The sequence below is a fragment of the Sander lucioperca genome, chromosome 21 (assembly GCF_008315115.2).
Source record: "Sander lucioperca isolate FBNREF2018 chromosome 21, SLUC_FBN_1.2, whole genome shotgun sequence".
In the NCBI taxonomy this organism is placed as follows: domain Eukaryota; kingdom Metazoa; phylum Chordata; class Actinopteri; order Perciformes; family Percidae; genus Sander; species Sander lucioperca.
In genome coordinates this window covers 4,550,778-4,577,093 of record NC_050193.1, presented here as the reverse complement: position 1 = coordinate 4,577,093, position 26,316 = coordinate 4,550,778, and the positions used below count along the sequence as shown (strand labels likewise).

Sequence of the window (26,316 nt, the reverse complement as noted above, 5' to 3'; positions counted from 1 at the left end):
TGTCATGGCACTTTAGTCTAATGAACACAACAGGGGCTCATTAACAAGAAGATAACTTGTTAATGTAATCAGTCTGATAGTGTCCAGTAGTAGTGCTGTTAGCGTTAGCACTGTAATTGCCTTGCCCTGTGGCCGTTGATCCTCAGATGCGGCCTGCTGCGTCTCTGCATGATGGCGGGCTGCCCTCCGGACCAAGGGACGGAGTTCTCACGGCCATTACCTTTCTCTTCCAGCGAGAAGACCGAAACCAACAGTGACGGCTCCACCACTGGAAGTGAGTACAGCAGCATAATTGCCACCTTGTTACTAACACCACTGCTGTGCTGATCTGTTTAGGAATTATTTACGCTTTCATTTTCCTGAAAACAATGCACCGCAATTTAAAGAGGATAATGGACACAAACAAGCGCTGATGGTGACCTCCTGGTTTATGACAAATGTATCTAAATTTGACAATGCTCTCACAATGGCCCTGCTTGGTTCAGTTAAGAGTTGCTGAGTTGGTTATTTTAAGGTATTTTTACATTTGTAGTTTAGTCCATTTGGTCCAATCCAGGAGAAAAAAATTATAGGCTGTTGACTTTTAGTTCTGGTCCTGTTTCTGTTCACACTGGCTTTTTAACTAACAAACCAAGAGCTGTAAACATATAGTTATACAGACTGACCGGTAACTCATTCATTGAGCAGTTTTGGCAATTGTCATCCTGCATCATCAGGACCCATGTGGGGAAATTCTGCTCACTCAATTTGAAATCATGCTAAAATCACACAAATACTAACAAATAATTCTGTGGTTCGTCCGTTGGCTTTCAGACTACAAACAAACCGCACCAGAGTTCACTCGGAAACACACCAAGACCCTCCTTTTCATGCTGTCTCAGTCCTGTTGTTTAGTGTGCATCAGAGTTTGATTAACAGCTTTCACACCAGCCTAAATGAACCAAACTAAGCGCACCAGAGTTTGTTTTAACCGAACCAAACCGGCTAACTCATTCATCTCTTTCTTTTCTGTTTCGCTATCTTTGTCTTTCTCTGACTACTGACGTTGAAGATTTTCATTCCAAATGACTCATTCACCATTTGAAAACACAGCTAAAAACATATTACTGGTCAAATTGATTTTAGAGAATTCCTTAGGTTTGGGGCCTTTGCAAGACTTTAAAGTAACAGTCCAATGCTTGGACAATTGAGTATTGTCCTACTTAGTCATATGAGAAAAGCATTAATTTCATCAATTTGTCCAGTATGGATATTTAGCCTCACTAAGCACAAATACAGGAAGCAGGGAGGGAAATGTTGGTAAAAGCTTTGATAAAAATGAAAATGTATACCTTCTAACAGCTTGAAGCTGTTGAAAGGTGTTAAACAAACAAACACACAAAACTGTCAACATAACCTTCTTGACGAGGTAATAAGACAGACAGCTTTGAAGTATTTGGAAGGTTTATTTTTGTCATTTTTTTACTATCACTATACTGGATGCATAGAGATTGAATTTTGTGTTTAAGGGAATTTCTCAAAACATCAGACTTTAGCTTCAAAATATATATTTGTCAGCATAGAATATTTGAAATAGTGTTATGAATTGTTTCAGGTGTAGCCTAATACATACTGAACATCATTTTATCATCCTGCTTATCTTTTATTCCTCTAATTTCCCTTTCTGTCTTTCCTCTATGTCCCTAATTTTGTAGCGCAGTTTTGGCACAAACAAACCTTTTCTGTGGCCAGACCTTCACAGTGCAAGGACACAGTAGTCTTTGAATCTTCCTCACAAATTGATACACGGCCAAAAGACTAAGCCATCACTGGAATCATTTTCTCTAGTGTAGTCAATAAAAAATCTCTCCAGGATCATCATTCTGTAAATATGAACTTTTAAGACTTTCCTCTTCCTCATTGTCTCTCTATTACCCTTTTAATTTCTCTGTAACTTGCTCACTCTTTCTATATTCCAGCAGGACGGCTGAAACAGAAAGGTAGTTGCCATCTCCTATTCCATCGGCCTTTTTATTTCTCCTATCAGACTCATGACTCTCTGTATGGGTGTGTGTTGTTGCTGGGTAGCTGGCGGTGTCTATCCTCACGTTTTCCTCCTGGCTGGTTTCCCAGAGAGTGGACCCCCTCGTCCTGTGTCTGTCTCTACTTTCTGCTTGGTTTTTCCTTTGGGAATTTCAGAAGGCTGTTTTGTCACAGACTATGCTCTCCTTTCTGTGTGTGTGTGTGTGTGTGTGTGTGTGTGTGTGTGTGTGTGTGTGTGTGTGTGTGTGTGTGTGTGTGTGTGTGTGCGCGTGCGCATAGCTGGGGACTCAATGGCCATACTTACAAAGCCCTGTGTTGAGATAAGAGCATGGTTATCCCCCTGTGTGTCACTACTGAATAGACTAATTGCACATCTATATGGGTTACTAATAGCATGAGCAGGTCTGACAGTAAAAAGGTAAAGAGGCCACAGCTTGTTCTCTCAAGGATGGGGCAAAACAAAATGTGTAGTTGCTGTAAATCACTGAGGTCTGTTTTGAAAAGCCTTAGGCGACTGCAGTGCTTCTTCTTGTTGTCCCGTTGTTACGCTGCTATGGCAGCGATAGCTAATTTCACAACTTCAACAAGCTATTCTGATGAGGCTAGCAAGGCTAACATGGAATTCATTTCCAAATAGTCGCTGAGTGTACAACCCTTGCCCCTGCTGAAGTAAGAGCGATACATGTTACATGTTGTAACGTGTGTGTGTGTGTGTGTGTGTGTGTGTGTGTGTGAATAGCTGGGGAGTCAATGGCCAGCCCTGTGTTAAGATAAGAGCATGGTTATCCCCCTGTGTGTCACTACCAAATAGACTAATTGCACTTATATATGGGTTACTAATAGCATGAGCTTACATTTCTCCCAGAGGGCTATTAGTTTTGTGAATATGGTGCATTTTTCGCATTCACACACTGTATTTGTTTCAGTGTGTGCACGTATGCCCAGATTTTCTATATATGTACATTTCTTTAGGCCCGTGTGCGGTGTGTGTGTTACAGTTTGTACTGTGTCATGCTGGCTGACTTCAAATCTCAACGGAGCACAGCCCAGCAAACTAACCAATTTGTTTCCCAACGACGTCCTGATGACCCCCCATGTCCTGCTCTGTGATTGGCAGCTCATACACCGTCGGCACCTCTAGCTCTGATGCCGCCGCCGCCTTCTAATACAACCCCGGTAAACAGTGCCGGCCGCTTGCAGATGCAGCTCCACCTGCACGGCCTGCAGCAAAACGCCACCGACCTGCGCAAACAGCTTGGCCAGCTACGCAAGATACAGGTATATGGTATATCCATCCAGATAATCCATTTAAAAAAATTAACTAATTTTCAGTGACTCAAGTAACATCATTTTAATTAGTCTGAATGACGTAGGGCTATTCTTTGCAGGGTCCATCATACCTCACTGTTGACATACACGTTATACAGAATGTTAGACCACATCATGCACTCTACATGTGGTTTGCTTTTGTTCCACAGATTGCCCCAAAGTTGTAGAAAACGGCTAAATTAGTCTTCAGTATTTGAATTCTGTTATTTTCTACATTCAGCAGTTATCTAACATTTTTGTGATGTTGAAATACGAAATAGTATTCCAACACGTGTACTGTATGCAGGAGCAGTGGTTTTGATGTTTTTTTGATCTTCACTTCAATACTATACCTACAGAAAATAACACCTGCAGGTTCACATAGCTGTGCTGCATGACACATTGAGGGCATTGTGCCTTTTGAGAATTAATAATGAAATAGAATGAGTGGAAGATAAAAGCTCAGTTCACATGGCAAAGTATTCTACAGAGATACAGAATGTCATGATGGATGCAGAATCCGATGAAATGCCACAAAGAAGGATTAACGGAAATGTGGAGATGAGGTCCTCATTTATCCCATTTATCTCTGATGCCAGCGATGCCATGGTTACTGCAGGAAGAGATGATGAGTTAAATGCATTCAGTGGCAGAGGAGGATATTTAAGTCTCTTGCAGGGGAAAAGAGAAAGGAGGAGCAATGGGAATAACTTTTATTTGTTCCCTGACAGTAGTCAAAAAGACTTCTTGAACTGGCTGAGACAGAGAGCCAAACAACCGAGGCTGTGCTGTACCCAGAGAGGACAGTTTTGCTTTTTTTTACCTGTATGTGTGCCCAAGTGTGACCTCTGCACCTGGACCCATATTGTTGCCCAGGGCAATGGCCACCGGCTTAAATGTTACACGCGGCTCATGAAATATACAGAGGGAGCATGCAGGAGAGAGATGCAACTGGGAGAGAGGCAGCACAGTGCTGCAAGATAAGAAAATATCTAAAAATGTATTTTTCTTTCTTTTATATTTTTTTTAAACTCATATTCCCTGTGTTTGGCCTTATGCATCTGCAGCATCATTGGTAGTATAATGGGGAATACTGTGTAATTGCAAATGTTAGTGATATTGTTGTCTTGTTTAACTTCCTGGAACATAAGGCTGATCAATAATTGATTTGTCTTGCTTACCAGGTGTTTTCATCTCAGGGAGTTGTATTACATGCAGTAGTCCTGTAGAATATTCCATTCATAACACTGAGAGGGAGCTCAGTTCACGCTCAGTGCTTCTTTCATGGACAGCCTTTGTTCTCCTCAGGGCATCCAGGCTTTTTCTGTTAGGAGAAACATATATATGCACGAGCTGAAACACACACACCACAGAGGGAACTGCATATGCATCTAGCCACACTTTTAAGGCTAAAGACTCACAAGCAATCGCTGAAAAACACATAAGCAGTCAAGGATAGAACAAAATCTTCTTCTAGCATAACAAGGCAGAGAAGGTCTTACAGTAAAAAGGTAAAGAGGCCACAGCTTGCCCTCTCAAGGATGGGGCAAAACAAAATGTGTAGTTGCTGTAAATCACTGAGGTCTGTTTTGAAAAGCCTTAGGCAACTGCAGTTCTCCTCCTTGTTGTCCCGTTGTTATGCTGTTGTGGCAGCGATAGCTAATTTCACAACTTCAACAAGCTATTCTGATGAGGCTAGCAAGGCTAACATTGATACAATTAATTTCCAAATAGTCGCTGAGTGTACATTATGCCCTGCCCCTGCTGAAGTAAGAGCAATACATTTTATCTGTAATGTGTGTTTGTGTGTGTGTGTGTGTGTGTGTGTGTGTGTGTGTGTGTGTGTGTGTGTGTGTGTGTGTGTGTGTGTGTGTGTGTGTGTGTGTGTGTGTGTGTGCGCGCGCGCGCGCGAGCAGATGGAGAACCAGGATTCGGTGCGAACTCTGTTGAAGCGGACAGAAGCGGAGTTAAACGTACGTGTGGCCGATGCCTTGAGGAAACAGGAGGATCCTCTACAGAGACAGCGCCTCCTGGTGGAGGAGGAGAGACTCAAGTACCTCAACGAGGAGGAGCTTATCATCCAGCAGCTCCAGTCAGTAAAAGGATAAGACTTAGTATTAAGCAATAATGATCCAAATATTAGTTATTAAAATACGAATATATATATATATATGATATAAAATATGAATGATTTTTTTGTCTGCGTGTTGAATATATAAGTTGACAGTTATCTTGTTTAAAATGATCCTACATTACATATTTCATAACTGCTTCAAACATCACAAAGTTCATATCTTTTTTTATAATTAGATGACGCACAGGGTGACACAGTGATAGGATGAAATTGTAACTGTAATTAAGCCCGGCATAGAGCAAGATGCTTATTAAGATTTGAGATATGAGACGGTCTAGCAACTAATTGAAGTGACTGCAAACCAGAGCAGAGAGCTACCTTGAGATTTTTATAATCAGATAACTTGCTTCTGTCTCATATGTGGAAATGTTCTGCGGTAATATGTCCTGGATCTCTCTGTGAGCAGCACAAGAGTTCCTGAATTTCACTCTGAGCGGCATTTTGATTGCAAACTAATTGGTTGTACTGTTAAGATGATCTCTGCTAATCAATGTCAGTTATTCAGCCTGGCTAATGGCCAATTTATTTCAGTTAATTATACATGGAACTTTCATTCATTAAATAACTTAAGGCCGATTTATTTGCCGTAAGTCTGAACAGACAAGACACACACTCACTATTAGAGCTGAGCAAACGCACATTTGTACAGATTCTCTGTACTACTTTTCACCTCAGTTGTTTTAAAACGTCTGAGTACCTGTCCACACTCCTCAAGTTCAGCTGTCCAGAACTGTTGGTCTTGCTGCCAGTTGATTGAGAGACAGTTTATTGGTGGAAGTTTTTTCCTGAAACTCAAATAGCATAATTCTGAGATAAATATTCAGTAAAATGTAGGTGTAGCAGAGGATTCCCTGGTGTTCAGCCTTCTGTCTGTTCCATCTCAGTGACCTGGAGAAGTCAGTGGAGGAGATCCAGAAGGAGTCGTCTGTCAACCACAAGCTGGTGACAGTGCAGGAGCTGGAGGAGAAGGCCACTGTTCTGAGAAAGCTGGGAGAAACACTCACAGAACTGAAAAGTGAGTCATGCTGGTGCATTTCACATTTTGTGCACAGGCAGGTAATAGAAAACACAGTTTAAAATGCACTCAATGCATAATTACTCACCAAGGCACTGGTTGTCACCCACAGTCATTCTGTCAAACAATTAATCAGTCTCAGATTGCTCATTGTTTTAATGAACTCCCTGACCATTTACAGTGGTTCAACGTGTTTTTTCTTGATTACCAAAAAAGGCGTTCAAGTGGAATTGATTTGTTTGAGGGAAACATGGTTGGATTCTTGTGTTACTCCTCTCCTTTCTCCTGCAGATCAGTTCCCAGGCCTGCAGAGTAAGATGCGGGTGGTGCTCAGGGTGGAGGTGGAGGCCGTCAAATTCCTGAAAGAAGAGCCACACAGGCTTGATGCCCTTTTAAAACGCTGCAAGACTATAACTGATACCCTCGCCACCATGCGCAAGTATGAACCTGCTCTGACTAAGAGCAACAGTACAGCAGTGCTTTATATGCTAGTTAAGGAAAGCCAATTTGTGTTGAATTAAAGAAACTAAATAATAAAACTCGTATGAACTGTCCTTACATGGACTTGGAGATGGAAAAGTTTTAAGTAATCCTATAAATACTGAGTGCATTTGTGTGATAAATTCTTCCATAGTGATATGTAGTGAAATATGTCGGGTATTAGCTGACACGAAAAAACTTACCCATTTGTAAATCAATTCAAGGAAGGCTTTTTCATTTGTACCTCTGCCAAAGAGATTATGTTTTCACCCCTCTTTGTCTGTGTGTCAGCAGAACATTATGGATTTTTATGAGGTGGACAGCCAGGCCTCGGACCAAGGAAAATTGATTAGATATTGCTGTAGAATCGGATCAGAGATTTCCACCAGTAAACATTTATTAGACAGAGCGATGTTTTAAAATCATAATGTATGTAGAATAAAAGGTGTCCTGAAGGGTTCATTCAAGTAGCTAGTATTAATGTGACCACTTGGCTTTATGGGTAACACCCTATAAAGGCTATTTCAGGCACATGAATAAATACTTTTTAATGTCATGGTGAGTGTGACTTTAGGCATTCTGTCCTCTATCCGTCAGTCATGACACGTCTATCACGTCACGGGAAAGCACCCACAGTTTAATTAACCTCACTGATCAAAAGAGCTTATCAAATTAATTGTATCCTCTCGTCTTTGTGGGTAAAAGAGAGAGAATTGGAGAATTATTGGAGAATTATTCAGTATTGGCAGAGGTTTGTACCCTTCACAGTGTTTTGAGCTTTGAAAAAAAGGCATTCAGCAACACTTGTTTTCACTTCAGGTGATGGATTATTCATGTTTTTTTTTGTGTTACATTTCAAAAATGTGATTTAAGAATTCATCTTCAATGTTTTACCAGACAAGCAAATGATGGAGTGTGGAAGAAGCAGGAGGACTTCTCTATTCCTTCATCAAAGCACAACGACGACTTGCGAAAGTTTTCAGACTTTGACCTCACCACTAGCCCACCACTCACCATCAATGACCTTGGGGGAGGCAACAGCCTGTCCAACTGGAGCCCCCACTCCAGCCTCAGCCGTGGCCACGGGAACCTGTCTGGCCCTCACAAGGACAATCATCCTCCTGTTCCCCACAAAGGCAAAGCCCTGGAGGAGCTGGAACGGCGTGCTTTAGCTGACAAAGCTTTATCCGTGGAGGTCCGACTGGTAGGATTTATTTCTGTTTTCATCTTTTTCTTCTCTGGTTTCACTGCTCACATAGTCTGCATTACAGATCATATCACATCATAGTTACAGCAGTTCTGCAACACCACATTGGCTGTGTGTTTATAAAGTGTTTAGATCAGTGTCTGCACTTCACAGGCAGCAGAGCGGGACTGGGAGGAGAAGCGGGCCAGTCTGACCCAGTACAGCGCCCAGGACATCAACCGGTTGCTGGAAGAGACCCAGGCTGAGTTATTAAAAGCTATTCCAGACCTGGACTTTGCTGCCAAGCAAATAAAGCCCTCCTCTAACACGGCATCCTCCCAAATCCCCCAAAGTGGAGTAGGAAACCCAGAGCACCGCGTCAGCAAGCCCCAGCACAAGCTCTCTGGTAAAGATGGAGGATCCAGGCGTGGCTCTGGTGAGATGGAGAGTTCAGTAAAACAGTCTGCATCATTATCAAGGAACCCCAAATAGGAAAAATATCAAAACTGGAGATACAGTATAGATTCTGAAATGCAATAAGTTACTCAACATAACACTTAATATTGAGTAAAGCAGGTTTTACACACTACACATAATGTCTGCAATTGCCTCATAGCTTGTCCTAATTTCACTGTAATGCCACTGTCACTGTATGAGTCCTTTCTCAAGATGCCTGAATTACTTCCTTTTCCAGATGAGTTGACAGTGCCGCGGTATCGCACAGAGAAACCCTCCAAGTCTCCTCCTCCTCCACCACCTAGACGCAGTTTCCCGTCTTCTCCAGGCATAACCAGCCGCAGCGGAGAGCCCCTCATTCCTGGCAAAAGTATAAAGGTAAGACAGAGATAATTCACAAAATACATTTGTAATATGAATGTTTATCACATAAAGTAAGGATTGTGCCATTAAATAAATGGATTGTCAAATAGGTGTTTTAATTTCACAGGGATGTTCCTCAAATGTAAATATCAACACATTAGTTTTCCCACTTAGAAAGAAGGTTATCGGTGCTAATCTATTGTTTTGTAGACCTAAACAATATTCTTGTGAGATCAAAACATGTTGAAGCTGCATGCGTCGGAGACTGGCTTCAGATGTGTTAAAAGCCTTTTTGTGTATTTGCGATTGTAGAAGTCTGAATCTGAAGAAACTGAAGGTCAGAAGCCTCATGTAAAACTGAGGAGGACCCTGTCTGAAAACCCCCGTCCTGCGTCTACACCCCCCACACTTGCCTCTGGGGACAAGGAGGAAGGAGAGGAGGAGAGAATTGCTGCCGAATTGGAGGTAAACTGAAACATGGGATGTGTATTATGTTGATCGTATACTTAATAGGCTGTTGTTCAATGGCTTAGAAAACTGCTCTCTTTTTATTATTTATGTTACGTCCACAATCTGCTACTGGCTTTTGCATGCACACATACTCACAAGCAGACATGCTCACCATCATTACCACATGTTCAAGCAGCAGGTGCCATATGTCCCCCTGCCCCTGGCACTGGGAGAGCCCAAAGATCACATACTGCTCAGTCACACACATCATCACCCAGGGCTCACAGATCACAGCCAGGCAGATGGACCCTGATGGCTTCTTGGACTGTGTTTGAGATGGCTTGCCTGAAATTTGATGGAACACAAATTAAACAAAAACAGATTTTTGATTATTCAGTGGCTGTTGTGTTTTTATTCTACATTTTATGACAGCTTTTGAACCTGCCTTTCCTCTCTCCAGCTGTTTGAGAGAGCCCCGCTCAGGCTCGCTCTTCCCTCTCCCCTTTCCCTGCCTGTTAGCCCTCGCAGCAGGAAAAGTGTACCCCCCAGCAGACTGGACCTGTGGCCTTCTGAGGCCCCGGGCCCTGAGGTAACTCTGAGTGCTGTGGATTGCTGCCCTCTTAAGCCTTTTTTCCTCTTCACCCCTCCGCCACTCACAGAAACCACCAGCTACTGCTCAGCCTCCAGCCACATCCACTTCTCCTATCTCTTCAAGCAGAAATTAACACAAAGTCGTCCTTCTGCATATAATATTTCTCACCAATTATAAATGTGTGTGCATATGCTGTGTTTGTGGAAAGTCTTATTTCCACACAAGCCTGTCAGTAATCAATTTTTGCTGTTGCTGTGTCTTAAACTGGTGTGGACCATGTATAACCACCATATACAGAATGTAATTATTTGATATTGTGATCATTTGTACACACACAACAAAGTTAAACTTGCATTAATTATTTTTTGGCCACTCGGGGGCAAGAAAAACATTAAAACCTGCTGTCATACAAACGTCACCATATCACTGGCTTATAAAGTTAACAGACAGTTGCATACACATCCAGCAGACAAGGAGCAACATTAGCATTCATTTGAGAGTTATGTTTCTTGCCACTTCATGAATGTAAGATCTATATTCCCTCTGGTTTGATCTTCCTGAAGAAAGTATCCGCTGCTCAACTTTCCTTATTAGCTAATTGCTAATTTTGTCTGTTTGTTGATGTGCAGGTAGCACGTACAGAGTTTTGCTGGAAATTTAGCTGCCTATGTTGATGATAGTTTTGAGCTTCAACCATAAAGCAAGATTACAGCACAACAATTAGCTAAAGATGCTAAAATAGTTGTTTTATGGCTAGAATTTTTCAGCGATTTTGGCATGCTTTTAACGTTTAACATCTTTCTTCATCTATTTTATTTGATGTAATGTGAAAATTGAGAATATTGATTAATGCACGTTTATCTTTGCACAAAATTAAAAAAAATAGTGTTATTTAGTAACAGTGCACACTTTGCCTTAGAAAGCATCCTTGGCACATTAATGCACTTTGGACACAAACTTAATGCACATTGAGTTTCTTTGTATAGAATGCATCAGTCCTTCACAACCACATGAGGACATTCTGTGTGAGTGTTTTCTGCTGTGGGTTTACAGTTGATGTGGTGTGTTTTTGTGTGTGTGAGAGTGAGTTAGTTTGTGTGACCAGCAGTAAAAACTTGTGTCAAACAGCTGTCCAGCTGTGCCTTAGCGGACTGCTCTAAACTTGAGAGAGAGCTGCATGGGGCAGACCACACAGGCAGCACATCAGTTGCAACAGTAAGGAGCACACACATGTTTACACACTGATACTTATGTCAAGAGATAGTGTTCTTTCTTTTGGTTGTCAAAGTCTGCAGTGATCACAAACGGAAAGTTGTTGGATTGTGCTGAAGCTAAGAGCAGTTCATTGTGTTTAAATTTAAACTGCAAGTTCTTTACTTATTTATAGGGAAGGCGCTTGTCTCCTGTTCCTCACATCGTGTTGACAGAGTGTTTGCCAGCTTCGCCGACTGCCTCAGAGGATCCTGTCAGAGATTCAGCAAATGACCCTGTAGAAGAGAGTCCATCCCGAGATTGGACTGATCACCACACCGTCTACCAGACTAAATTTTCAAAAGAAAGGGATTCATTTGGAAGCCCTCCTCAGCGAGAGCAGCATTGTTTTAAGGATGATATGGAGTTAAAACACGAAGTTGCTCTGCTGTTGACAGAGCTGGAGGTGAGGGTGGTGTCTCCCGTTGAGGCCAAGGAGCTCTGCAGGACTATCGGAGAAGCTCTGCAGATCCTGATTATCTCACCACAGACTAATGAAGTCCCTGAGGTCCAGCTGACTGGCCAGCCTCTCCTAGTGCTACTACGAGAGGAAAAAACTGTCAGGGATGCCTACAGGCTGCTGTATTCCCTTTTGGAGTCATCCAAGCCAGTGCCCAAACCCAGAATAAAATCCTCCCTCCACTCGGGCCAGCAGAGCTTTCTGGTGGAGGCTCTAAGGAGAGGGATAGATACAGGGGATCGAGTGCTGACACTTCAGCACAACACAGAAATTAAGATTCCTGAGGTACAGCAGAAATCAATAAACATTCATCTTAAGTCCAGTGGGTCATGTAGCTCTATGGGCAGTCTATCCAGCCAGAGCCAAAGAAAAACAAGAGAAGACATCCGATGCAGCACCTACAGGAGGCTGGACAGCTTGGAGGAGACTATTCGTGAGCTGGAGAACACCTTGATAGAGATCAGTGGCCATCCAACTGCAGAGCTGCTCTACACTGAGACAACCATCAAAAGCACTCCTGTACAGATGACAGGTAGTCCGACCTCAGAGACCAAGAAGCCACCGGTTCCACCCAAGCCCTCCTCTTTCAGCCCAGCATCGATCCAGGTTCATTGCTCACACCTGCTGTGCAGATTCCTGCTCTGAAGCAGCATGCTATTTCTTTCTTCACTGCTTCTCTCTGGGTGACTGTTGGAACTTCACTTTCAAGCTTCTGATGTCTGCTCCCTAACTAAATCGGCATCTAATTTGATTTGAAATCGAAAATATGTAGAAGGGGACAGACAACAGACTTCCTCCTTACTTGCCTGCTCTGTGATTAGTGCTGGAGCTGCTATCCTGCTGAGCCCAGAGTTGTTAATTGTGTCTTTATCAATCATTCCTGGCATCTGTTTTCTGTCTGTAAATCTAGCCAATTTCACCATTTGTTACACCAAACAGGCAATAAAAACAAATGCATAGATGATTTATTCTTATTTTTTCTCCTCTTTACTCATCAGCTCTATCTTCTCATCTTTGTTCTGTCTTGAAATCAACTCTCTTTGCCTCCGAAATAGTTTAAAAAAAATGATGTGTCAATGTACATCAGCTGTTGTGCTGTATTTAAATAAGCTTAAGAGCATATTGTATGTACTGTGTCACATTATTATTGCACACGTTAAAAGTGACTTGGTGAATTTGTTTTCAGAACATAGAAAGACGAATAATTACTTTAATGTAAAAACATTATTTAAAAATAAATAAAAAATATAGAGCGAAAAAGTCAAGCTAGAAAATTGGGAGCAACTTCATTGTCAATCTTACTACTCATGAACCTGTATGAGGACAGAAATCCATCTCTTATGCCGAAACCAAATATCACTTCTACCACGTTAATATCTAATGACCACATGTGAACACTAGTAGTTCCTTTCACCTCCAGTTGACCGTAACACAACAAAAGATGTGTGATAATCAAAAGACTCATTTGGTTCCTGTGTCAGCTGCCACTTCAGTGAGATGTCTTGACAGCTTGCGTAGTATTGCCTGTTGCTCTGAATGTAGCTTCCCACTCAGGGCAGGGCTGCAATAATTGACAGTTGCACTGTCGTGGTGAGTGTCAGTCCTCTGATGTAGAGCCAGGGAGCATTCCCGCAGGCATGGCTGAGGATTGCAGTGTCTTTACACATTATTTCATCACTCCAACTTCAACTGCGTTCAACATTTCAACATGATCCTTCTTCCTACTCGTGTCCAATGTTGTGTACTCACCGAATTCACACTGACAAGTGATCTCCTTTCATTCCCCATTACACTTGAGTTTTTAATAAGCACATTAAATAAAGCATTAAATATACTGTATATTTTGTCTGCTTTTCAAAAATTCAGCGTTGCATCAAGAGAAGAATGGGCTCAAAAGGAAGACAAACAGGTTTCTTTGCCTTGAATTACTGCAGCAGAGAAAGATTTGACAGTTTGACGCTACTACAGTTAATCTTTTATTAGTTTTCCTTTCAGCTAATGTCTCTGTGTGCAGAAGATGCACAGTTGGATGGATATTTGACTACATTTGTATTTGTTTTTGTGCGTATTAGAAACAGTCGACAGAGTAACTCAGCAGGAAAGATCATTAAGCACACTGCCTTGTGGATCCTGCGGTGAGGCTAGGCTACGCAACGTCAGTTTGATGCTGCATTTCTATATTCTCGTCTTTGTCATTTTCTACTGATGGATTATGAAACTCTGTGAACTGGATTGATCAGTTGGATCAGCTACTGTACAAGCTCTGATCTTAAAAACCTCATTGGTCTCAGGAGACCGACTTGCTTGCTGGGACCAAACTCTGTACTCTGAGTTAATGTGTGTCTGATGTGTGTGCGATGTGTAAACTAAATGCACTGAAGAGAAATAAAATGTATGAGCACGTACTGTGTGTCCAAGGTCTGATTCACACGTCTCTTGTCTCTGCTCTTCTTTCAGGGAGGGAATAGTTCAAGTGTTGGTAAGGTCCTCCACTCCTCGGCTGCCTCCAAGCTAAAGCACCTGCAGCAGAACAGCACAGACAAGACTAAAAGTGGCAGAAGAGAGGACATCCTGAAGATCCAGGGCCAGCACCAGGTATTATCTTTATATTTAGCTCTGTCAAGGCCAATGCATGCTTTATCTGGGGGCACCTGTCGAGACGGACTGTACGGTATTTTCCGGACACTCTGTATTGGTTGCCTTTTGCGGTGGTGGCAGCCAAGGCCATAACCCTTATTTAGGAATTAAATAAAAGACTTGCACAGAAGAGGGGTTTAAAAATCATAAAAGTGAAGGTGATGATTGATATAAAAAAAAGGTTTTAACTTTTTTTCAGTTTCAGATCAGCATTTTAATATGCCCTCTATCTTAAACTGAGGCAAAGAAAGGCAATATTCTGTGCCTGCTATAAATCAAGAAATATGGCACAGTTTGTTCTGTTTTTTTAAATATATAGGCAAATTTGATGACCTTGTTCTGGATATAGAAACATGATTTCTAATAAAGGTGGTTGCACCTTCATACACCTCCAGCAAGAATGTATGCATCTGAACAGAACAGAGCCATGCAGCCTCTGTATTTACTCACCAGATCAAGCATAGATTAGCCTTTATCATCACTCTTCATGTCCGCTCAGTCCCCCCCTTGCCCCACAGAACTACTGCACATCCCCACCATGCTCCACTCCTCAGTTTACATTTCACATAATGTGTAATATTTAAGATATCTCTTTCATTTTGGGGGGGGGGGGGTTCAAAGACAGTGGCTATGGTAATATTTAAATTCAGAACCAGTTTAGCTAATGATCATAAATGCTTTGATGGCAAAGTCACATTGTTGTGGCAGTCTCATCTTGAGTTTATCGAAACGGTTCAAAGTATCCTCTGCAGGCTTTTTGTCCCACAGAGAAGACGTGTCAGACAGGTCACAGTGGTGGAGGATGAGCCATTCAATTATCTGAGCTGTGTTTTATGTCTGAAAGTCATGAGCGATCTCTAAATATATAATTTAAACCAATTAAAAAGATATAAAACACATTTACTTAGTATTATACAGTATATTCCCATACTAGACCTGTTTAGGTCTTGCATTATGCTTTATCTCAGAAAATATAAAACTCTGCCTGTTTGTTTTGAATGAGAAATGAGCCTGGTCACACAGACATACAAATACATAGTTAAAGTCTGGTGCCTATTATATTTAATTGTAACAGGCATTAAAAAGTTTAATTGCAGAAAACTTGCAAACTTCCTGCTGCAGCTTCTTTCTATACATATGTCGTTAAACGTTTGCCTGATAGCTGGCTCAGCATCTTTTTTTTTTTTTTTTTTTTTGGTTTTAATTTGCCAGCATTCCGTGTTATAAATTAAAGGACTGGACACAAGGATGCTTGATGGCCTCTGGAGGGGAGGAAATTGAACTGTTGAAGCATGTCAGTCCAGAATAGCCAAGAGAAGATTTTTGCACCATGCCTGTGCACAGGGGGGAAAAAAGCTTAATGTCAATGTAATTTGAAAAATAACAGGAGCAGTGGAGTGAACCTAAACCTCCTTACCCCCACAAAATTTGACAGAGCATTCAGACACAAATTCAGTCTTGAAGATTGCAGAGAAATGAATGTGTTAGGCAGAGAGGGAGAGATTGGAGCGATGGGGACGTAATGAAGCTTTGGTCACCTCAGACTGAGAAAAGATTGGGAGGAATCTCTGCAGTGCCATGTAATAATCGCCCCTTAAGTCACTGGCAATCACTGCTCATTCAATATGAAGAGGACAGCAACCTTTTTCCCCCCACCATTAAGTCTTTCACGTTTCCTCTTCTGTATGTCTCTTTCCGTCTTCCATTTTCGGTACTCAGCAATTTATGCATGCTGCCCGTTTCTCATTTTCACTCTTCCCCTGTCAGTCTCTTTGATTCCCTGTGCTTTTAAAGTATAGTGAATTCCTACACTTGTCTAATGAAAGCAAAATTAGTCCTATTATTTCATTATGACATTCGCACACGGCACACTCTCTTTGTCCACAGACTGTTCAAAACAGCCATTGTGAAAAGAAGCTGTATGTGTGAAAGCTCTATCCTCCGAGGGACAGTGGGCACTCAGAGCTAATTGTCAGCGTGGGAGGTCAGTAGTCAGTGCGTTTACCTGCAGTTTAAAAAAATAATTATATGCCAAGCCGTTTAGAGTGGCAACATACAGGAACTGCATGACGAATAACGACAATAAACAAAGAACCAGCAGACTTAAACCAAGAGAATTAACAGTCAGCTGTGGCAGCTTTCACAATAGCCAATAACTCTTATTTGTGGCATTTTGAAGTATGAGGAGCAACAAGTAGTTGAGAGGTCAAGTACTGTAGTCCATTAGTGCACCAGTAAGAAACAAGCACAGGCCATTCATTGGGGAAGCGGAGGACTCAGTATACAACTGTCAACCATCGAGGTCATACTATAATCTTTTACTACTCAAACTCATATCTACTACTACAGATGAACAATCTAAACTTGTTTGGAGCCCCAATGTGTTCAATATTAAATAAATGATTATGAAATAAATAATCACAAAAATAAATTGTGTGAAATCGTGTGAAAAATAAACAGAAATTTAAAAAAAACAATTTGTAAAATAATTCAAACTGAAGTGATTATTATGAATATATATATATATATACACTTAAGTGTACTTACTTACTCTTAATTAAGCTAGCAAGCCTTACAACTGCTACCAGTTTCAACAAGTTAGCTACTGTATAGCCAGAACAGCAACAGTGTAATTCTGTATCAGCTTGATTGGCTGAAAGGTGAGAGGACGGTGCAAACACCACTTTCATGAAAAGTGACAGTATGAAATAATAAAAAGTGCCATTGTCAAATAATTGACATGAAATAAAATTGTAATTGGAAAAAATTAAATAAAAACAGACTTTCGAGCCAGTAAAAAAGCCTTTATAAGAAAGTGGTTTACAACAGATGTACCCAAGGTTGAAGATTGGTTTGAAGTTATCCACGACATAAATGTGATGGAGAAGCTCACTTTTACTGTAAGACTTGAATGAGATAAATTTAAAAACTGTTGGGAATCCTGGGTTGAATTGATATCCTCAGTTAGATCAGACTTTACTTAATTTATGATGATCTTCATCTTTTTTGTGCTGTATTATGTACACCAATGTGTTCCTAATAAAAATTTGAATAAAAAGCAAACAGACTTTCGAAAAAAGGACATCTTAAAAGGAAAATGTCTAGTGAAATCAAAATGATGATGATGCAGTTAAAGCTATAGTGCGTAGTTTCTGTCTGCCCCATGAGGAATTCTAAGTAATGACAACAACACTGTCAGCGCATCCACATGATACAAGCCTTCCGTGATTGCGCACACGCCCCCACCCCTCCTCCATGCAGTTGCTAGTATGCAAGGAAGACACGGAGGATTAAAAAAACATGATGGACTCTTCAGAAGAGGTCATTATCTTCACTCGAGTTTCTGTGCCAGAAAGTCGCCGGGCGACACTAGTTTCTGAACATAGCCATACTGAGAAAAACAGAGAGAGTTGTGTGGAGCTTTGTAGCAACTCATTTGTCAATGGCTTGAATTTAACGGACGTTCATTAATAGCAAAAAGTTCTGCACTAAAGCTTTAAATTCTGATACTACAAAATGAGTGATGAAATAACATTACATAATAATAAGATGAGTTTAATTATGTCTTGAATTATTGGTTTATTTATATATTTCACATATAATTTCATGATTATTTTATAATGTCTTAATTTATTATTGAATACACAAACTCTGTTAACCATGCAGTGCCATGTACTGTAGCATGAGCTTGGTTGGAAATACCAACACAAATATTTTATCATGGTATTCAAACCTTAATGAAGCTCGATGCTGATAAGCTAGCATTGCGTTATTGGTTTCCACAAGCGGTTGCTTTTAAAATCACTCCTTCTCTCTCCGATTCCTGACATCTTTAATGTCAAACCAAGAAAACAGCACAGATCCTGACAATTTAGCTTACAGATGGATAGAGCAAAATCTGTCTTGTAATTAATTTAAAATTCTGGATAATGAAACAGCTGAGCATGGACTATGCTGGAAAAACACACTGATTATCTGCAGCTCATCTCGTCAAATTATCAAGCCGGCTGGCTCATTTGCATACAGCCTTTGAGTGCTAATTAAGAACTTTCCGATGTTCACTTCACCTGGTGTTTTTTTAACCCGTCACTGACATTGTGCTTGTGATCTTTTTGAAGAGAAATCCTAATTATGGCAGCTACTTTTTCACAACTAAAACTCAAGCAGGTTATTTTTTAAGTATATTTGTGCAAAATGTGTCAAAACAGTCAGTCATCAGCATCTGTCTTTTTAGGATCCACATATTATTTAGGCCTTATTATTGAGCTGTAACGTTGAAATTATCCCTATTTAGGGTAAGCCACCATAGTGCTTGCCCTCACCTCATTTCTCCCTCAAACTCACACGTTGATCAAACTTTTGACTGATACTGTTGTTCTGATAATCAGACGTGCCCACCGTGGGTGACCTCTCTGCTCGGCCCACAGATGAAGGTAAAGGTGTCTCTTCTCTTAAACCTTTCCTGGATATAATTCCCTAAATGTGACCCCATACTTTTACCCTAGTTCCAGTTCCCAATGGTGTTTCTCTTTTTGTTTCCTCTGGCCAAACAATTACTGACATTTCTAGGGCATTTTGAACTCAGAAAAATGAACACATAACTTCAGAGTCTCTCAGTGGTCCCACCCTCAGCTTATACGACAATAGTTCTATATATATTTATACCTTTTTAGCATCAGTGACATTATCTGCCAATACAGATGAAAGGCAGCTAGTGCACATCAACATGTCATGAAACCAGCTGGAGGGAGAGTTAATTATCAGCTAAAACAAGATGGACTGGCACCACATCTTGGTTTGATGTTAGTCCTGCGTTTAGCATTGCCAATTTCAAGTTACTCAGTTGTTTTTCATCAATATAAAATATGCTGGCTGAATGAACATTATGCCGTTCAACCAATCATAATTTGGGATCCCTCCTGGACATGCTCCTGCAAATAATGTGTAATGTGCTTGTCCAAACATACTTTATTATTGGAGCAAAAAAACAAAAAAGCCTTAATGCTCAGTTTTTTTTGCAGAGCATCAGGTACTTTTGTTAGTTTAGGCTCTGATGTTATCTGTGTGTGTTAAAATTAACAGAGGCTTTCTGATGGTGCTCTGTGCCACTGTGCCCAGGCTGCCTGCAAACTAAAGCTTTACTAGAGCATTCCAAGCATTAGGATCTTTCGAATCAATGTGCTGGATAAAAACAGACAGTTCAAAGCCACAATTTCTCCCCATTTGCCTTGGCACAGATCAAGGAGGGCATGACAATGTGAATCACTTTCACACCGCAAAACTCGATTTCCCATTTGGCCTCTTATTACTTCTGGCGGTAAAACAGGCTAGTTAAAGGTGTAGGGTGTGATGTGGGGGTTGTGAAGACCTATCCTGGGAAGCTGTCGTCTGGCAGGCAGCTCCAGTGTGCGTGAGATGAAGGGCAAGGTGACTACTCTGCTGCACTCACAGACCAGAATAAATGTGTCGGCCAGGCTTGAGAGGAGTTCCTCAAGCAGAAGGACGGTTGACAGCACAGGCTCTGGAACTGCAACAGAGTAGGTGATATGCCTCCCAGCAGCACAGTGTAGACTAGCACACCTGCTCACCTTTCATACAGAACTAATCCCCATAATCCCTACACAAACACCTTTTAAAACTTTTAGAGCCTCTGCAAAAACTCTCCTCCTGTTGCTTCCTATGAAATGCGTAAATAAAAACCTGCCTGAAGTGTAAAAAGGTTTACAATAAAAAGCGAAGTTTGGCTCTTTCTCGCTCTTATCTCAACCCTGTCATCACTGTATGTATGTATTTTGTTTGGTCTGCCCCCTGAAGATAAAACTTACAAACTGTTTCTGTTTGATGCATTCACCGTAGTTCCACCTGCAAAAAAAGAGAGATACTGATAAAAAAAAGAGACCAATAGATGTTGTGACAAATGTGTGACCCACAAGTTTCATACTGTTGGAACAGTGCCATCTACTGACTCATTCTAGCATTACACAAAGGGATGGGACGTGTGATGTTGTCTGTCCATCAGTATATTTTGCATTTTTTTAATGAGTAAAAATCATTAAAACGTGCCAAGATAAAGGTGGTCAACACCAGTGTAATCTACATTGTCACTTAGTGTTGCACCCTATGCCAAAATGTGGGTTTATCAATGGTTTGTTCATCATCATGTGTAGATGGCAGCCTGTCTCATGGTTTCCACCACACATGCTGATATCAACCTGAATAACGATCTCCTGTGTTTGTCTCTTGTTCTGTTCTCACCTTTCCCTCACCCTCCCACCCCTTACCCCTCCACTACATGTTTCTTCTGATACTTCTTCCTGCGGCCAACCTCACCCACCCTGCCACCATGTGTGAACCTGTGCCGTCCTGCACCCCCCCGGCCTTCCCACCTACTGTTTCCTGTGACCCTGCAGCAGTGAGCGACTTGTCCTTGTCCAGCCTCCTTTTCCTCCTGTTTACCTGACTAGAGAGCTACACACATCCATCTGCCCTATTTACTTGATCAGCTTCTTTCACATCTCCAGTGTTTTACTCCAAATATACACTGAACCCGTGTGTGTGTGTGTGTGTGTGTGTGTGTGTGTGTGTGTGTGTGTGTGTGTGTGTGTGTGTGTGTGTGTGTGTGTGTGTGTGTGTGTGTGAGAGCAAGCATGCATGCACATGTTTGACTGTAATGGTAGGGGAAGGTGCTGCAGGGGACACTGCCTAGCCAATTTTAAGACTTAATGATAAGACGTTCATGATTTTTCATTTGATCCCTGAAAACCTCCATTCCCCCTTGCCCCACTTCTGTGTCCCCACTCTACCTGAAGGCCTTGGGGACCAACAGCACCAGTGGCAGTATTGAGCCATACCTCTCTGATATCAAAACAGGAATTTTCTCAGGCCGAGTGCCCTCTCCTGCAGCAGCATTTGCCCCTGGCCTGAGGAAGTATCCCCAAGAGGGGTCAATGCCCTCCCTGACAGCCTCCTCCAGCCAAGCGAGGGCCCTGCTGGCAAGCCTGTCTGCCTCCGGCCTGAGTGCTGAGGCCCTGCTCCTCTCCTCCACCCTCCGTCATCGCCGCCTTCTACGTGAGCAGCGAGCCTCCTCCTTGCCCCTGCCCAGCAGCCAGTCTTCCCCTCCTACTCCCACTGCTACCTCCCCCTCCTCTTCCTCTTCACCCACCACCTCTACTCCCTCCCTGTCTCCCTCCTCTCCCACCCCTTTGCGTTCCCTTACCCTCTCTTCTGCGGTTCCCAAGCCCAGCGGTTGTAGCTCCAGCCTCAACACCTGTAAGGAGGGGGCCAGCGAGCATGTGAATAAGGGCTTTGCCCCTGGCAACTCCCGGTAATAAAGATGAGGATGAGGACATGGGAGAATTCAAGCACCGTCACATCATGAAGAAAAAACAACTACAATAAGGACAATTTCAGCATTTTTTTCATGGGCTTTTTCATCTTCTTAGTTTTCCTCTCTACTTTTGGCCTCACTCCAGTATGCAGTCTTCATGTTTCCATGGCAGAAACTACCGTACTGTAAATTTAGTCACAATCTTTTTTTTGGACAAGTTTCCTACTCTGATCTGGTTCCATAGTTGTTAGTGGAGACATCATTTCTAGAATGTGACTTTTATCATAGAAATAAGAGCTGCAATAATCACCAAGTGAGTCCAGTAGTTGTGTGTGTTAATATTGCTCTCACTTTCCTGCATCACCTGGCAGAATGTGCTCAGCAAAAAGAAAATCTAAAGTAGATCAAGGTGATGATTGTGGTTTCAATTTCTGTTTTGTGTTAAAAGGCATTTCTCTGGCTTTTCTTGCATCCCCTGTGTTTTAAACTCTGAACTGGTGCTATATTTTCCCCTCCGTTTGTACACACTGTGTAAAAGGTTTACATGAGTGTCCTCACTCTGTTTTGCTTTGTTGCAAGTGTACATTCCACGTTCTGACTTTGATTTTATGTCACACTGTTTGAATATTTATATACATCACTACAGAATGAGATCCTTGCATCAGAAATTACGAACAATTATAGGACATTTTCAACTTAAAAATGAGGACGTATTCACAAAAGCACATTGTAGGGAGCACATTTCTATTTAAAATAGAACCAGAAGGTACAGTTACACAAACAGAAGGAATGGATGCAAATGGTGAATTGTATAGATATTGAATTCATGTATATGTGTATTTACTAGTTAATTATGACAATCAGGAGGTTTCCGCAGTAGCATCTTATAAGTTGATCTGGCATTTAAGCACCTGACATCACAAACCTTCCCAAAGACTCAAGCACACACAGTGATGAATAACACACAATCTCTCACACATTCTGCACTTGTAAAGCCAAGCTGTTTGCAACAGCAAGTCTTGTGTGATGATTCATTTTCACATCTGTTGCACCAATGATAAAGAGCACCCTGGTAAGATATATACCACATCGACCAGAACATGGTTTCACTCTTTAAGGAATCTAATCTACAGAGTGATGGATCAAGTGGTTTCATTTGGGACATTTGTTTCTTTTAAACTTCAAATTTATTCTGATGAGAAGCAGCTTCCAAAGTTGTCAGCACCTTCTTTGAACAAGACCAAAATGTATCTTTCAATGCAGTGAATCGATCACACTTCAACATCTATTAAACTGTTTCAACTCTTGAGCAGTGTTTGAAAGATAAAGAAAGTTGATCAGCACATATTTACAGACTTCAGATATAGCTTGACCATTAAGGGGCCTAAAATGAGAATATAAAAATATAAAGCAAGCACAGTTTCCTCTTAAACACCCTTTCCTCTAATTTTGAGCTTGTGAATCTGCTTAAATATGACAAGCACAAAGCTACAAATGTTCCTTGAAGGAAGAACAAAAACATCCCTGCATATTTAAAATACTGTACGTTAGATTTCTGATATTGCTGTTGCCTCATTTGGTTTTATTTCCTGCATGTTGAAACAGTTATGAATGTTAGGCCTTTGGTGTGCCTCAATGACGGTAGTTGAAGTTAGAACTATTTATAGCGCATCAAAGGCCTGTCAGCGATTCCCTACGTGTGAACCCCGCACAAGGAACCATTTTGATGCTCCCTGTCCTGTGTTATTGCCTTAGGGCTGCCCACTGGGGAGGTGATGAGGTACGGATAGGCATAGACAAAGTGATTTTTTTTTTCAGTGGTTCACTAAAAGGACTGTGTGAAATGGATTTTTTTGTGGCACTGAGATTAAAACGTGCAAAAGGGGATTGTGTCAAAGAGTAGGGAGTTTGAGGAGAGGGGATTAGTTTGGGGACATGTGTTTGAAGGCTTCTTTAATAAGGCTGGCATTGACTTGCCTTGTCTCCATCGAGAGTGCTTATGATATAAAAAGACCCAAAGAGATGCGAGGAAGGGTCTGACAGTCAGAGAGCCATTAAGCGGCTGTTCTTTCCCTGCCCCTCTCGCTTTGTCTTTGTCTTTGTCTTTGTTGTGGGGCGTCTTTGAACTAAAAACCACTCAGTTGAGGTTATCCTAGGACAAAGTTTGATAGGCCTCAATATGAACAGTAACAGCAATTTTGCCAAGGCAGTGCTCTTTGTGAAACTGTCTGTTTGTCTTCAAAGATCAGTTACCATGTTTTCCCAGTGCCTCTAAGACTTTGTTCTTATTAGAAATCCCCAGTTGATCTTGTATTACAGTATTAGATCAGCACAGCAATGACAGAATAACACTTTTACCCAAAGAAGAGGCTGCGGGAATTGCCTTGTTCCAATTTTTTTCACAGAAAAAAAGAAAATAGCACTTGAAATGCAGAGTTTGTCAGGTTGCAGCGGTGGCATTTGACTAAACACTCCCGGAGCTCTAACAATGCGCAAAACTGCAAGTTCACAGCACAGCGAATTAAGCCTCACCCTGGGTGCTCTGTAGCTCTGCCAGACAGGTTCAAGCCCTGGGTTTCATATTGAGTGAAGTCAAATGAAAGAAATTCACTTACTCATGCTGTTCCACACTCAAATCCATAACTCTCCGAGTTAAATTTGCTGCATTTGCGTCTGGTGAGCGTTGAAGAGGAAGTATTCACGCTTGGCTGCTTTCCCCAAGTAAAGTCTGAGATGAAACCTCCCTGAATTGCATGGCAGTGCTCGCTGGAATGATTCTTTCAAGACAAGTTTTAGTGGGCTGTGATTTCAACATGGCTGGAGGCTTAGAGGGCATGTGGCAGACACTCACAGGAAATGCCCCTGGCAATCAGAAAAACATGCAAACTTGAAATCAAACATAGAAGAAATATACATATATAAATATATCTAAGTGAGATGTTTGTGTATGATATAATTGTGAAGAAAAGTGTGATATATATATAGGCCTAGATTAAATTATATACTGTAAAATGTCATCTCTTCAGTTTTATATATTAGTGATCATTTTGTACAGTTTTCTTTTTTAATTCATTGAGAAATATATTACATTTCACACTGAGATTATTTATTCATATGCAGAACATTTTTATATTTGTTTAAATATCTTTATAGATAACAGTTAGCCTCTGTAATATACGCTGAAGTTCATTTTTAAATTCTAGGGTTTATTATTATTTATTTACTATTTTAGATTTTATGTAATTTTGAAGAGCTTGTCCCTGAAATTGCTTGTCCAGCTCATCTGCACCTTTGCCTCCTTATGTGAAGGGTCACTATTGAGGTGTAAGAGGCTGGATCAGTGCCTGTGCTTAGGGGCTTATTTTGCTACTATGTTTGTTTTAGGGGGTTGTTTTCTGTACCTATGGTCTGTTTTTGTTTTGTTTCACCCCATCCTGTATTTGTGATTCAGCTGGTATTAGTGAGTTAGAGATGGTCAGAAACACAGATATTGGGGTAACTACTGTGAAAGGGCCCAAAGGCTTCATATAGAGCCTTGCTGCTTTGACAAAAGTAAGTTACATGGCTTTAATTTTCCTCTGGGTCATGTCGGCATGTGAACAGGAGTGGAAGCAACGTGAATGTGGATGCTCAGTGCAAAAGCATTCAGAGACAACAGGTTCTTAATCATTAAAACAGGAACATTTTGTTGCTCATTCAGTTCCAGTTGTTGAACTGAGTGGCTTTAAGTAGGAGTTAAGCTAAACCACAGAAGTTGTTAAAACCACCAAGACGGATCAATAAGGGAATTATGTGGCGTTGTGTGAATTAAAAGTTTTATCTCTTCCTTTGCCATTGTATCTTTTTTTTTATAACAAACCTACATTCTATAGTATGTATCGGTATATGAGATTTTTACATGAATGTGTGGATGTTCAAAAATCTTGGCATCAAAAGGAGAAAAACAAAATTGACTTGTAAATATGCCGAGTTATTCCTAGCGAGTTCAACAAATTGTTATGTCCAAAAGATGTTTTATTAATAAACTTTGACGATGGGTACAAAGGTATATACAAAATAATGCATGTATAGTCTCAAGCAATCGCACGGTGCAGTTGAAAAAAAAATGTCTACATGTTTTCTCAAAAAAAATGAGAAAGAGAGGAAGATAAAGGCGGTTTTGTGATAAAGGTTTACAAACATGAAGAATGAGACATTATTTTGGTATTTGTGACACAGGCATGTTCAGTCTTACTGTGATGTTATGTGACGATGAGGATGACGATATAGTGGCCGAGAGTGTTGAACGCACCCCAACCAGAAAAGGCACCAGTGATGGTGTACTCTTTCCACAGAGTGATTCTCCCATTTGTAGAGTAGTGTGATATAAGAACAAAAATAATATAGAAAATAGATCTATAATATAATGATATATAAATTTAAAACCCTACTGATACTGGAGATACTAATTTATCAGTGTGGATGCCATGATATTCTGTGAGAAATGTGTGTTTTTCCTGTGAGAAGACAGTAGGCAGTTGAACCTGCCTTCTTTTGTACATAATTTGCTGTGATTGTGTGTCCAATAAAGTGCAGCTCTCTTGTACAGTGGCGGCGTCTGATCTGAGCTTTATAATGACTTGTTTATGTTGTCTT

General features: G+C 41.1%; 1 protein-coding gene across 7 annotated transcripts in view; it reads left to right on the top strand.

Moving 5' to 3' along the window:
- The window catches only part of si:ch211-278a6.1 (SRC kinase signaling inhibitor 1), an 83,868-nt gene extending 57,597 nt beyond the window's left edge, over nucleotides 1–26,271 (top strand). For 4 of the 7 annotated variants that reach the window (XM_035997067.1, XM_035997068.1, XM_035997070.1 and 1 more), the window contains 15 exons: nucleotides 147–274; nucleotides 1,959–1,979; nucleotides 3,140–3,300; nucleotides 5,247–5,422; nucleotides 6,349–6,479; nucleotides 6,771–6,918; nucleotides 7,857–8,163; nucleotides 8,320–8,581; nucleotides 8,840–8,979; nucleotides 9,277–9,429; nucleotides 11,135–11,221; nucleotides 11,394–12,323; nucleotides 14,175–14,312; nucleotides 18,743–18,787; nucleotides 21,164–26,271. In XM_035997067.1, coding sequence (XP_035852960.1) covers nucleotides 147–274; nucleotides 1,959–1,979; nucleotides 3,140–3,300; nucleotides 5,247–5,422; nucleotides 6,349–6,479; nucleotides 6,771–6,918; nucleotides 7,857–8,163; nucleotides 8,320–8,581; nucleotides 8,840–8,979; nucleotides 9,277–9,429; nucleotides 11,135–11,221; nucleotides 11,394–12,323; nucleotides 14,175–14,312; nucleotides 18,743–18,787; nucleotides 21,164–21,682 — 3,346 coding nt within the window. In that variant the 3' untranslated portion in view covers nucleotides 21,683–26,271. Of the gene's footprint in view, nucleotides 1–146; nucleotides 275–1,958; nucleotides 1,980–3,139; nucleotides 3,301–5,246; nucleotides 5,423–6,348; nucleotides 6,480–6,770; nucleotides 6,919–7,856; nucleotides 8,164–8,319; nucleotides 8,582–8,839; nucleotides 8,980–9,276; nucleotides 9,430–11,134; nucleotides 11,222–11,393; nucleotides 12,324–14,174; nucleotides 14,313–18,742; nucleotides 18,788–20,764 lie in introns of all 7 variants that reach the window. The other 3 variants (XM_035997071.1, XM_035997072.1, XM_035997073.1) reach the window with 3 other exon arrangements.
- The last annotated feature ends 45 nt before the right edge of the window (nucleotides 26,272–26,316 follow it).